Raw genomic sequence first — 14399 nt, forward strand, 5'->3', positions numbered from 1 at the left:
TATGACGGAAATGAAACATACGAAAACAAAAGATCACGGAACAAAACATACGAAGCGGAAACAAAACCATTTATGTTTGAGCAAACACTTTCAATAAGTTTCGAAGTCCTCTTTGATACTTCTTGAGTGTCTTGCTGTTTTAATCCTTTACTTGTTGTAAAACAAAATGTGCAAAGCTCAGCTTCGCATCTGCGTTTACTGATGTTTTTGCTAATGTTTTCACTGATGTTTTTCCTGATCAATTTTTACTTTTTACACCCGGTCAATGGGAAATTAGACTTTTTCCCGTAAACAATTTTTCATACAAGGAATTAGTCTATCTTTAAAATTGAAAACTTAAAACTTCCAGCTACATTCGCTTTTGTTCTGGAGGTAACTGAAAACTGACCCAGTTGAGAGGGAAAAAAGACTTTATAAAAAAACTTGGGCCTCTTGAAATGATCAACAATTGCATTTAACACGATATATGCTTAAAGCACAAGAAAAACTCGTGATGTGGCATCTATGCCGACAAAACTTGAGCAGACAAACGACTATAGAACCCTCAATATAGAGCCTCAAAATAACTCTGCAACATAATATATCAATTAAAAAGTGAAAAATTTAGCAAATTTTTTGTGGCAATCAATATCTGCAGCATTGCAGTATAACTTTCAGCATTGCAGTATAAAAATATCTGCAGCATTGCAGTATAAAAATTGATCCGCTCAAAGGAATGATCCGTGCAAAGACAACTAAAACGACAGAAAACACCTTATCGAACCGCTGAGTTTTTTTCCCACGCATGGAAGTTACCTTCAAGCTATCCGAGCAAAAATTGCAGCGCGAAATGGATATGTTAAGAAAAAATTTACCAAAAAGTCTCGTGCAATACTTACGATAATCAGGTAAGCAAATAATCCTTTGAATTAATTAAATCATCTTGAAATGACAATAATGATGTCTTATTTTCGGTGCATTAGAACAACTGATAATGTTTTTACATTCTATTTTTTCTTGTAATTAGATTTACGGTTAATTTCCACAAATACAGCCAACAGACATTTGCAAAATAGTCAATGAACGCTAGTAAACAAGAAACACAATAACTTTGAAAAATTCCAGGTTTCGAAAAAAATGGTATTAAAGCTCTTTCAATTTCTAGAAATATTTGTGATTACCGTTTTTTTTTTCATAAGAAATTACGTAATTAAAAATCTAATAACTAAAAATCCATTTTCAAAACTAGAAGTCAATCACGTCTTTCGTGACCTTTGCACTTTTGCTATTCGATAGTGGAGCTTTGCTTATCTTTTACACAGAGGCGAAGCGGAGCTTACCACTTGCGATACAACAGGGTCAAAAAAAGCATGAGTCGAATAAAAACAGTAGACTGCAGTAGACGATTGATCAATTCTAACTTTGTTTTCCTGTACAAAAGGAGCGTCCAACCCACTTCCATTATCGGTAGAATCTAACTTTCTGAAATTATTCGGCTGGCTTGAAAACCCCGCATTTGAATTAGACCTTGTCTCGAGCTTTCCAGGGGCCTGGGAAACTCCAGCGAAACCACTGATTCTGAATGGTTGACGAGTCGTCGGTGTTGCCTGAGCATCATTTGACCTAGCCAGAACCGATATCTTGCAATGATTAGCTCCACCAAAAATTGAAGACGACGGATTATCACCATCTCTTTTCTTACCAAATTTCTGACAAAAACTCTCTAAATATCTTTCATCTGTCAAAAGCATTTCCTTCACTACGTCGAAATCCAACTTAGAAGTTTCACAAATTTCTATCAAGTCGATTCCGTATTTTGCTAATTTGACTTTCAGCAATCGGCCTTCTCTGAGTTCAGACTTTTGGACTCCCGAATTTTTAAAACCAGCTGACATGCCTCTTAAAAACTTGATAAACATGAGAATTTTGCCTGCAACTTAGACAAAAGTAACACTGTAAGTGTCTCTTCTGACATATTGACAGTAAATTAAAATCGAAAGGGTATAGCAAATAAAAATGAGACATTTTCTGCAGACGGGCTCATATCATGGTCATAAAAAATTCCTTACAACAAAAATGTGCGATTTCAGACAATTTCTATACCAGAATTTAAACTCGGAAAATCAACCTCTCGTTGAAAACCTGATTGTTTTTGGATATACTGTACACATGTCCATCCCCAGAAGCACGTGAAAAAAATCTACGATTTCTAAGATACACCAAATAGTGAAACTATTGGAGAACATCTTTGCAAATTAAAACAGAGGAAGCGGAGCTTCGTGCCACTTGCGATAAAACGCAAACATAAAAACTGAAAAAACTGGGTGAATCAAAATTACTACGTCCTGTTAAAAGACAACTTGGTGATCAGCAAAAGCTGGAGGGTCATGTTTGATATTTTTGGAATTTGTTATACTGATGCGGGATGAAATTGGTAATTTCAAAAAAATTGGACCGGTTTCTCGGTTGAACATTTCTCCTAAGAAAGCAAAAAACATGGGTCCAAAATTCCATCCACAGACATCTTCGATGGCTGTAGAAAGTGATGTTAAGTACAAACAGACTAAGGGAAAATGCAGGCACACAGGGTAAAAGGCGGTCTTTCCATAGCTACCTCTTTTTGAAATGAGTATATTAAAAGTTCCAAAAATTGGACTTGGCTAAAAAAAAATTAGTTTTTTTCTCTACTAATATAAGTGAGCAGAGTAGAGTAGGGGAGTGGGCGATTCTTAATGGTTTCTCTACTAAAATAGGCGAGAGTGGAGCGGGGGAATCTTTCTATTATTACGCCTTTTTTTTTGAAGCGATTAAGTTCACTATTTTAAAAACTGGACGGCCAAAACCCTTGTTGTTTCTCTACTAAAATAAAGGAAAGTATAAAAATTTGGAAAATGGAATCTTCACAAAAACCTAACATTTTTCTTTAAAAATTAAAATTTATCGCAATCGGTTCTTTCGATTAAACCTTCCATCTCAGAATTGCCAGGGTAGTTTCTAAGAAAGGCCGGTCAAAAGTCCAAAAAAGATTGAAAGAAACAACGGTCAAAAGTTCAAAAACTGACTTTCCGAAATGCATAACTTATTCCTGCGAAAAAGAAGGTCGTGGCGGCTTAAGAAGAGAAGAATTTGAATCGTGCTTCTCGATTGAACACTTAATCTAAGAATTGGCAGAATAGTTTTTGAGAAAAATCAAAGTTACAAAAAACAGTCAACAAATCAAAAAATTGATTGTTTCGAGAACCATAGCTTTTGGTTTAAAAAAAATTGGTTTATCCGCTGATGCAGAAGAGGTTTACACAACCTGTAATTTCGACAGAATGCAAAAAATCAGATTTGGTAGGGTCCTTTTTGAGAGACGTCAAATTGTTTCAAGAAACTGTAGAAAATCTGAATTGACTTTCACGAGGGCCATAACATTTTATGTGAAAAATGGGCATTGTCAATTATGCAAGGGCAGTTCTCAAAACACCTGATTTTGATTGAATGTAAAACTTCAGATTTGGAGGAGTTATCGCGAAGAGTCAGAAAATTTCAAAAACCCGTCGAACATTTTTAAAACTTGACTTTTCCGAGAGCTTATCTTATATCTACTTCTAATAAAAACAACTGCGCGTAGTCGCACATACTAGGGAGCTTTCCACAAAATTTTCTCATGAATTAACCCTAAATCTCATTTAGCAGGATAGTTATTGAGAAAACTCAAAGACTTAAAATCCGGTCGAAAAATCAAAAAATTGTCTATTCCGAGGACCATAACTTTTTGTTTAAAAGATTTAAGCGTAGCCGTTTAATCAGGGGAGCTTCACACAGCAAGTTCTATCTTTTGAACCCAAATTTCAGATTCGGGAGGGTAGTTTTCGAGAAAAATCAAACAGTTTCAAAATATGGTCAAAAAATTGAAAATTTGACTTTACAGAGGGCCATAAATTTATGGGTAAAAAACTCGGGCGTAGCTCCTTATGCAGGGTAGCTTCCCAATACCAATTCTACCCAATTGGAACATTAAAAAACTTAGACAAGTGAGAGCAGTTTTCGAGAAAAGTCAAGAAGTTTCATAACTCAGTAAAAAAATCGAAAGATTGACTATTCCGAAGGCCATAACTTTTTGTACAAAAATTTTAGGCGTGGCCACTAATTCAGGGGATCTTCACACAACAAGCTCTATCTATTGAACCCAATTCTGTTTTGAGAAAGTAGTTTCTGAGAAAACGAAAAAAATATAGGTCAAAAATGATCCCCCCAAACACTTACTTTTCGAAGGCTGCAGACAATGGGGTACAGTTAAAAGCGACTAGCAGGCACATAAAGGAGTAGGCGGCCTTTCAATTGTACCCCTTGGTCTGAAAACCGGCCCAGTAGTTCAAGAAAAGCTAAAATTTTCGCGCAACGTGAAGAATTTTTCAAAAAGCGATTAAATAAAAAAATCCTATCCCATACATTTTCATAAACCTGTTTTTATCAAACAGGGATTCTAGTTAAATATGCCAAGCAAAAATTTTCAATTTAAAAAAAAAATATGACGGAAACGAAACATACGAAAACAAAAGATCACGGAACAAAACATACGAAGCGGAAACAAAACCATTTATCTTTGAGCAAACACTTTCAATAAGTTTCGAAGTCCTCTTTGATACTTCTTGAGTGTCTTGCAGTTTTAATCCTTTACTTGTTGTAAAACGAAATGTGCAAAGCTCAGCTTCGAATCTGCGTTTACTGATGTTTTTGCTAATGTTTTCACTGATGTTTTTCCTGGTCAATTTTTACTTTTTACACCCGGTCAATGGGAAATTAGACTTTTTCCCGTAAACAATTTTTCATACAAGGAATTAGTCTATCTTTAAAATTGAAAACTTAAAACTTCCAGGTACATTCGCTTTTGTTCTGGAGGTAACTGAAAACTGACCCAGTCGAGAGGGAAAAAAGACTTTATAAAAAAACTAGGGCCTCCTGAAATGATCAACAATTGCATTTAACACGATATATGCTTAAAGCACAAGAAAAACTCGTGATGTGGCATCTATGCCGACAAAACTTGAGCAGACAAACGACTATAGAACCCTCAATATAGAGCCTCAAAATAACTCTGCAACATAATATATCAATTAAAAAGTGAAAAATTTAGCAAATTTTTTGTGGCAATCAATATCTGCAGCATTGCAGTATAACTTTCTGAAGCATTTTCAGTTCTAATAAAAATTGATCCGCTCAAAGGAATGATCCGTGCAAAGACAACTAAACCGACAGAAAACACCTTATCGAACCGCTGAGTTTTTTCCCCACGCATGGAAGTTACCTTCAAGCTATCCGAGCAAAAATTGCAGCGCGAAATGAATATGTTAAGAAAAAATTTACCAAAAAGTCTCGTGCAATACTTACGATAATCAGGTAAGCAAATAATCACTTTGAATTAATTAAATCATCTTGAAATGACAATAATGATGTCTTATTTTCGGTGCATTAGAACAACTGATAATGTTTTTACATTCTATTTTTTCTTGTAATTAGATTTACGGTTAATTTCCACAAATACAGCCAACAGACATTTGCAAAATGGTCAATGAACGCTAGTAAACAAGAAACACAATAACTTTGAAAAATTCCAGGTTTCGAAAAAATGGTATTAAAGCTCTTTCAATTTCTAGAAATATTTGTGATTACCATTTTTTTTTCATAAGAAATTACGTAATTAAAGCAAAATGGATCATTTGATAAAAATTTTTTCCGCTGAAAAATCTAATAACTAAAAATCCATTTTCAAAACTAGAAGTCAATCACGTCTTTCGTGACCTTTGCATTTTTCCTATTCGATAGTGGAGCTTTGCTTATCTTTTACACAGAGGCGAAGCGGAGCTTCTCACCACTTGCGATACAACAGGGTCAAAAAAAGCATGAGTCGAATAAAAACATGAAACATGAAAAAAAAACTATGTAAACCAAAATTTTCGTCTGGATGAAGGACACCTGATGCTCAGCTAAAGATGGAGGTAAGTATTTAATATCATTAATTGCAAGTGTAATTGGAATCATTATTCAAAATTTACACAGCAAAATTATGACCGATAACGCTACTGGGAGAAACTGGATGAGTAAAACGTTGAGTCTACATAATTTCATCAGACGCAGCCAATTATGGTTCTACATACTTGTTAAGTGACGCGGGCTAATTATGACGCACAAGCAGTACCAATCAATTTGAAAAACGCAATTTACCGTCTAACATGCCTCAACTTATAGAGCGGACGTATTTTATCTAGTATACGAAAAATTTTATTAAAAACATCCGACCCTGCCAAGGTTCGAACCCTCTTATTTTGCCGCGGTTCTCCTTCCCTACTTCTACGCTACAGATCCATGATACCTTGAAGCTAAAATGCTATTTGTAATATAATAGTCTGTGTTAACATCCTTAGCATTGGCTGTACTTAATAGCTGGTTATTGTTCTTATGCACATACTGCAATAAAAGAACACTTCCGAAATGAACACTAATATTTGCGACTTAGGTTGGAAGAAAAGAGAGTCCATACTATCGCACAAGCTTTGCTTGAGTCAATATTTATGAATTTGTTATACTGATGCGGGACGAAACGCGTGATTTCAAAAAATTAGACTGCCCAAAACCTTAGTTGTTTCTCAACGTAAGAAGAGTGAAAGTTTTTTGAGATTTTTGATTTTTCCCAAAGACCTAGCCCTTCTTTTAAAAAAAATCATGGAGTAGCCGCTTCAGCACGAAAAAATTGTCGCAACTGCTTCTTTTCGATTTCGATCTCAGATTTGGTAGGGTAGATCTTTTCGATCTCAGATTTGGTAGGGTAGTTTTTAAGAAAATCTCAAAAAAATTTCTATAAACTGGTCAAAAATCAAAAAGCAGAAACTTTTTTCTGCTAAACACATGTCGTTGTCGGTAAAGCACGGAACATTCCCAAAATCGTGCTTCTTGATTGAACACTTAACCTGAAAATTGGCGAATAATTTTCAAGTCGAGTAAAAAGAACTTCTAAAACACGGACCAATTTTCAAAACTTTTACTTGTTTTAAGGCCAAAACTTCTTTCTAGAAGAAACTGGGCGTACCAAATTATAAAGTTAAGCTTTCAGCAACCTGTTGGCTCGATTAAAACTACAATATCAGTTCTGGTAGGACAGCTGAGAAAAGACCAAAAAATGGTGAACAAATCTGAGTTGACAATTCCGACAACTTTTCGTTTCAAAAAATTGGGCGTAGCAGTTTATTTAGAAGATATTCACCTAATCCGTTTGTTCGATCAAACCCAAAAACCTAGGTTTGGCAGGGTAGTACTCAAGAAAAGTCAAAAAGTTTCAAAAACGGTCAAAAACTTTTCCGAAGGCATAATCCGAGGGCCATAATTTTTATGTCAAAAGTCTATATTCCACTTTGATAACGCTTTCTCATCGCAAGCCTAAGCAAAGTAAATAAACTGAACTTAAAAAGAAATGAAAAGCCAAGCCACGAAAAATATATAGGAGCCTGAACAAACTTTTCCCTAAAAAACGACCGATAAAAGAGCCTGAACAACGTTCATCGACTCTTAAAACACGACTCCATGAAAAAGACCCCGACTTATTGTTTAGTTGGCTGCTCGAGCAACTTATTTGAACCCATTTATTGTTTCAACAAAACGAACTTATGATTTTTGTAAATAATTTTCTAATTTAGTTTCAAAACTTTCTCGTTTTACATTTTAAATGAGAAATTTCATGAGTTGCGTATTAATGGTGTACACAGGGGCGAAGTTGTACATAGCAAAGACAGGCTCAAATCAACTACGATTGGGCACAAGTAACCTAATGCTTTTTGACTTTTAAGTAGAAATTATTATTGATACATTTTTGATCAAATGAACTGAATTTGAGAAAACTGGATCAATAGGAAAAATTTTGATTCCGCCGGGATCCAACCTGAAATTCACCTTCTAAGCTAAAATTAGCTCACTTTTTTGTCATTTTTACGTTCGGATTTGCAGAGCGCAATTTGAAATGAACTTGTACTGACCTCAAAAAGTGTAAATATACTTGAGTGAATTCATATATGAATTCATGCATACATGAAAAAAAAAAATAGCCTGACCTATATAAGAGTGTTCACTACCTTCAGTGACTCTTAAAAATAGGCAGTTTATTTGTAAGGTAAACTATGTTGTCCTTGTATCCTATCAAAAGCGCCGCAATTGTAAAAAAACTCCCTGGCTCGATTCAAATCTGCTTCAAACTTTACCATCCTACTGAACTCAACTAAAACTGGGCAGATTATAGCAGCAAAAGCATGTTTGATAGATTTATATTTACAGACGATACAAGCGAAAGAAAGGGACTAAGTTTATAGACTAGGAGGAGTTAAGAACATCTGACGTAAATCAAGCCTAAGGCTTAATTCTGCCTGGCGGATTCAATCCAGAACAAAATTGGTTCAAAAGCAACCCTCACTTCAACGACAATTTATATTGACATGCAAGACCACAAGCAACATCGCTACATTTTGTCTTGTATTTTTGTATCGACCCGAGGCACCATAAGATTTTGATGGTACATAATAATTAGCCATTGACGAAGTCATTCAAAAGATTTATTTCGTGTTGGACAGCATGAATGCTGATTCTGATTGTCGTCAAGCTAGTACTCGGTCTGCACATTTCTTCTTACGGTTTTTTGGTTCTGTTTTTCATTGTATTTTGAATACGGCATTACCCAAAAGCTAGATTGAGAACTGCAGCTATTTAAAACTATTTAAATTTGGGGACAAAGTCTTAATGATCTCTAAATATTATCGAAAAACAAAACAGGCAAATCAACCGACAGAATTACAGCTGACAGCCACTTAGCTGAAAATCAACCAAAAATGTTCGGTTAAACCTTATCGGAAAAAAACACATGCACTGCTCAAATGGTAGCTACGAAAGTCATATGTGTACTGAGATCAAGGCATTGTACACAATTCAGAAAATAAACCGAGAGCTTAATCGAAAGCCGAAAAACCATAATATCGTAATATTGATGTTAAAAGCATAATATCGATGTTTTATCAGTATAGATACAAATAGCTTTATCTAAGTGAATGAAGATAATTTTGAAAAAAAAACACTCCCAGACAAGGATAAGCAAAAATAGCATCAGAAAATCACTTACCAAGCGGTAACAAAACAGAAAATACCTCAGCAGAAACACTTTATGCGAAATTTTTTTTTAGAATAAACCTTGATTAGTGAAAAAAACTCACTTCCCCTTAGAACACATACGCACATAAAAACTTTTTTCGGTCATCAAACGACGCAATAAGGGGCTACTAAGTCATGATAAAAAATCCGAGACCAGTAGAGCCGAAAAAAACGCAATAAAATTGAAACAAAACTAATTTTTAACAAATCGATTTGGTAAAATTACAAGAAAGATAAAATTTTCGAATCGGACAGGTTTTCAAAATGCTTAAACTTAAAAAGTTGTTTACAGCAAAAAAGAACAATTCTTAGATACAAATGTAGGCCGAAATTTTTTTGAACCGGGATATTTATCTTTTAAAACACAGGTCCTGGTCATATTCGAACCCAGAACCTTTGATGTCCCAGGCGTATTTGTTACCTCCAGGCTAAGTGTACAGGATACAGTAACATAATTGAATTCATAATGAAATCAAATACCAATAGGAGTTGATTAGTCTTGTCAACAAGTTATTCACGGTAAAAAGTCTAGCACCCGATTGCAATACCCTTGCTTAAGGGTAAGAAAATTACAAAAATCTTCATGTCTGAAGCTCTTCACGTGGGCGACTGCCCCAATGTGCGAAAATCATCAATCAATCAATGCCCTTTACACTGACTGGTGTTATCGCTTATTTACGCTTATGTATGCTGATCTCTGATTGGCCAAAAACATTTCGTGCATTCTGTCTTTTGAGCATGAATTTCCTAATATTTAAATGGTTCTTCAAGCGTGTAAAAACTTGGGCCAGAAATCTGTTGATCTAATGATTTCGATGGCCTTCCACACTGAGGGGGCGTTCAAAAAACCCGGAAAACAACAGTGCCCAAACTGAAACAAGGATAGCGCCGGTTGCTTTGCAAGTAGCAGAGAATGTTCTAACCAAATTCATTAAAAACCAAAAAGAAAAGTTTTTCTCTTTTTTTTTCAATTGAAGTCGTTTAAACGCGGTGTGACCAGAAAACTATACAAACATGTACAAAGTTTGTGAATTAGGGAGAATCATTCGTCCAAAAATGAATAACAAAAAAGACAGAACTTTTTGTTTGCCTAAGTAGCGCTAACTGAAGCTAAGTTTTTGCTCATGAAGCACTAAATAGTTTTAGTTTTAGTGAAATCAAGTTTTCTGAGCTTAAAATTTTAGACTACAAACGTTACTCGATCACTTTACTCGCTCGAAATTGGACTGAAAGACAAAAATTTACAGAGAGGCGAAGTTGCATTTGCATAAACAAGCAAAAATATGACCGATATCGCTACTGGGAAAAACTGAATGAGTTAAGCTTTGAGTCTAATAAATTTCTTAAATGACACACGCCAACTATGAGTCTACATAATCGCTAAGTGACGCAAGCCAGATATGACCCTTTAGCAGTAGCAGTCAATTTAAAAAAAAACAAAGAAATTTACCAACTAACATGCCTCAATTTATAGAGCGGACGCATTTTAACTAGCACAAGAAAAAGTTCATTAAGAACATTCGACCTTGCCCAGGTTCGAACCCTCTTATTTTTGGTGCGGCTCTTCTTTCCTACCTCTACGCTACAGATCCATGATACCAGGAAGCTAAGGTTAAAAACATCGTTCTTCCGGTACTGTTGTACTGCCTTGCTCACTTTGATTGGCTGATACTAATTATTCTTATCCACTTTTTGGTTTTGAATTAAAGTAACTAAGGGAATATTATTTTTCTGCATCTCATATCATTAACATAGGATAGTGAAGAGAATATTCAAATGACTTTTTATCAAAAGTGACAGAAGATGAGATAAAATACGCTTGCATCTTGAAGTCTTCGCTTAGCCTCTCCTCTTTTTTCATCGGTTTCCTCTCAATGAAGTTCTTTATACGAAACGCTGCTCGGTGTTTCAACCTTCGATTTCAGTTTTCAGTTGAGTTTTAACCTTTGTAGAATGAACAAAATGAAGCAACCGGTTCTAAACAACTTTGGTTTTGAGAAACTATTGGAATATTGGAAATAATTGGAAATGAAAAAGAAAATTCATATTCTTGAAATTGCCATTTTGTCAAGATTACATGCTTATTGAATCTCAAAGCTTTTGCCAGGCTCTCAATGTTTTTGATGAGGAGAAACTAACGCATGTATGCTTCGATTAACAAACATTAACTTAAGAATACTATCTATCATGGTATAAATCTATCATTAATCGAATGAACTTATTTTTATATACATGTAAAATCATACAAAAATAGGAAAGCGGTTATTTTAACTAATTTACATAATATTTTTAAGCATAGTGAGAACACCAAAACTATCGCTCCATTTTAAGTAATCATAGAACAGTTGTTTCGATTGGACTTAATTTTTCTACAACCAATAGTCGAACAATAAGTCAAACATAGAAGTTAGAAAAAGTCAAAAACTGAGTCAATTAGGTAATTACATCGAGCCACTAAAAATCAAGCAACCTTTTCAAGAAGGATCCGAACTAATTTTTAGATATGTTGAAAGAATCACTTTTTTAACCAACTTGACTTTTTATTTTGTCGAGCATAGATAACTTTTCTGCTTTCACAGATCAATGGTAACTCTACATGACATTCGAGTGAATCATGTATCCAAAACTCGTGGCTCCTCTCCATAGTTTGTATGCCACCAGCACTCCCACAACCAGTCCGACGGAGGCCATGACAAATGAGACAACAATCATAACAATGATCATGGCATGTCCCCTCTTCCTTCCCGCCATTCCACCCTCTTCGGTGACTGATTCGAAGGTAGCACTCGTCACTTCCATGTACGAGAACACTCTGCATAAAGTGCCGCAATGTTACATTACATGATTAATTTAAAAAAACTAATTCTGTTTGAAAACAGCCAGGAACCATCGTGCTAATTTTGGAATCAATCAATTGATCAAATGAAACGCGCGTATTACCTGAGTACAGCTTAACTTCAAAAAAAAAACGCGAGGAAAGACCTAATAGCGGGCCCGGGCAGAGCGATCAACATGTTTGCTTATTAACATGCGTCAATTTCTTTAATCAGGGTTCATTTACTAATTAAAACCAATTGATTTACTGGGGGAATTGAAGTTTTCGCTTTATACATTCGGCAAACTGCTCGCTGTTTGAGTGAATAAATTGGTCTTTTCTGTTATACAGCCCAAAAAGTATTCTTTTTGACAATCTTGAAAGTTCTATCATGATGCTAGAAACTGATTGGTTGAAATAAATATCAGCGAAAAGAATTCTCAGCGTAATAAATGAAAACAGAAGCTCACTTAACAGTTTGATAACTTGGACCGTATAACAGAAAATACCCCAAAAATCTCTTTGAATTAATCTTAAAACAGCGAACAAATCAACTGGATTATTTGACAAGAGGCATGGTAATAGACACGCATGCCAATAGGCCGATCTCCAGCACGCCCATGTGAAAGAAAGCAGTTGAATCGATCGCTAGTTAAAAAAATTTTCACACGAATTTGAAATCTGTGCAATTGCCAAATTTTGAAATAGAAACTTAGATGTAAGTTTCGGCTCATCGCATGCTAATAGATACACATGCTTACCTCTACGTCGTTATGTACATTAACTTTATCAATTGAAATGCAAGTTACTTCATTTTTGCAGCATTTAATTTCTACGTGCCAAAATCTGCCATCTATTGTATTATATCACTCATTACCTGTAATTGTCTTCAAAGTAGTGCACGTCCGATATTTCGCCTGTGTCGTCATCTTCGTGTTCGATGGTGTACGAAACTTTGACGTGTCCTTTCAGGTTCTTCATTCGTTCAGCTACTTTTGCGTTCGACAGCATCTCCTGCCGCTCGTTCACTGAAATGTTTGAACTTATTGAAACAACTTATATCAAGTCAAAGCTTTTCAAGTTTTGTCAAACATTTAGGGTGTCCTTTTAAAAAACACTAACAAGTGTCTCAAATGACTCCTCAACTTGCAAAAAGTTGTTTTCCTGATAAACTTTTTTTTAAAATTCAATTTATTTCTTGAATCAAATCGGACGGCGCATAGTTAAAAACTTTCTAAGCCAGCTACTCCAGATAAGAAACTGAGATATTCTCAGTTATTTCATGTAGCGAATCAGATGACAAAAAGTTTCATTATTTCTATTGAAACCAATTAAGCGATGAAACGTCTATGTATTTCAAGTTATTTCATAGACCGAATCAAATTGCAATGAATACAATACTTTCTGAGCAGACTAATCCTGGTATGAAACTTTGAACTATTCAAGTTATTTTATAAACCGAATCGGTTCGTGAAAAATGCATGTTTTTCTTTATAAAAACTTCTTTCTAAGCTAGCTATTCAAACGAGAAAAAAATTGAAATAATTCAAGTTGTTTCATGAAGTGAACCAGTTCGCAAAAACTTTCAATTTTTCTTAAGCAAGCTATTGAAGCTATGTAAAACTTCAAGTTACTTTATAGATGGAATCGTTGCGCGAAAAGATTAAGTTTTTCTAGGAAAGCTGATAGTTACGAATCTTTGAAAGTAAATTAATAAACAAATTAATAAACAAGTTTTTTTTTTCTATTGAAGCAATCAAGCAATGAAATTTTATTTAAACTAAGTTATTTTTAAAGATTTCATGAAGCGAACCGGATGGGGCAAAGTTTAATTTTTTCTATTGAAGCCAGTTGAGCGATGAATATTCAAATCATTCTTGTCATTTTTAAAGACCGAATCGTTACTTTTTTGTACTAATTGTTTTGCGAATTACTTTAAGTTTTCTAGGCAAGCTATTCAAGCTATGAAATTTGAAATATTTCAAACTATTTAGACCAAATCGTCTTGCGAAAAGCTTAAATTTTTTGTAAGCAAGATATTCAAGCATATAAACTTCGAAAAAATTCAAGCTGAATTTCGGAAAAAAGGGCAGGTACTGTCTAGCCTTGAAATTGAATTGAGTTCATCTCGTCTAAAGAAATGAATTTTTGTCAAAAATAATTCTAGAATATTCCAGACATAAGAAAATTTGAGAGCTCTAGAAAATACTTGTCTTTCTCATAAACATTTCAAGAATTTTTTTAACGTGCATTCGACAAACCTAAAACATTGCGTCCATAGCACATTCCGTTTTCATTTAAAACAAAGATTGTTCATAATTTGCTTTGTTTTTCATGTTTTTGAGCTACCTTTAAAATGACAGATAGGAATCAAATAAAACAAATATCACTAAGCTCTCAAAAAAGATTTCAGTTTCACTCTCTGGTATCTTCG

The 14399-nt window shown here is 34.6% G+C and overlaps 1 protein-coding gene across 1 annotated transcript in view; it reads right to left on the minus strand.

The window, feature by feature from the left end:
* Window positions 1-10859: 10859 nt before the first annotated feature.
* Window positions 10860-14399, minus strand: part of LOC134849235 (uncharacterized) — a 30252-nt gene continuing 26712 nt past the window's right edge. Inside the window, exons 5-6 of the mRNA XM_063866493.1 lie at window positions 12843-12993; window positions 10860-11962 (exon numbers count right to left, since the gene is read on the minus strand). Coding sequence (XP_063722563.1) covers window positions 11743-11962; window positions 12843-12993 — 371 coding nt within the window. The 3' untranslated portion in view covers window positions 10860-11742. The remainder of the gene's footprint in view (window positions 11963-12842; window positions 12994-14399) is intronic.

The sequence above is a fragment of the Symsagittifera roscoffensis genome, chromosome 1 (genome assembly GCF_963678635.1).
Source record: "Symsagittifera roscoffensis chromosome 1, txSymRosc1.1, whole genome shotgun sequence".
Taxonomy (NCBI): domain Eukaryota; kingdom Metazoa; phylum Xenacoelomorpha; order Acoela; family Convolutidae; genus Symsagittifera; species Symsagittifera roscoffensis.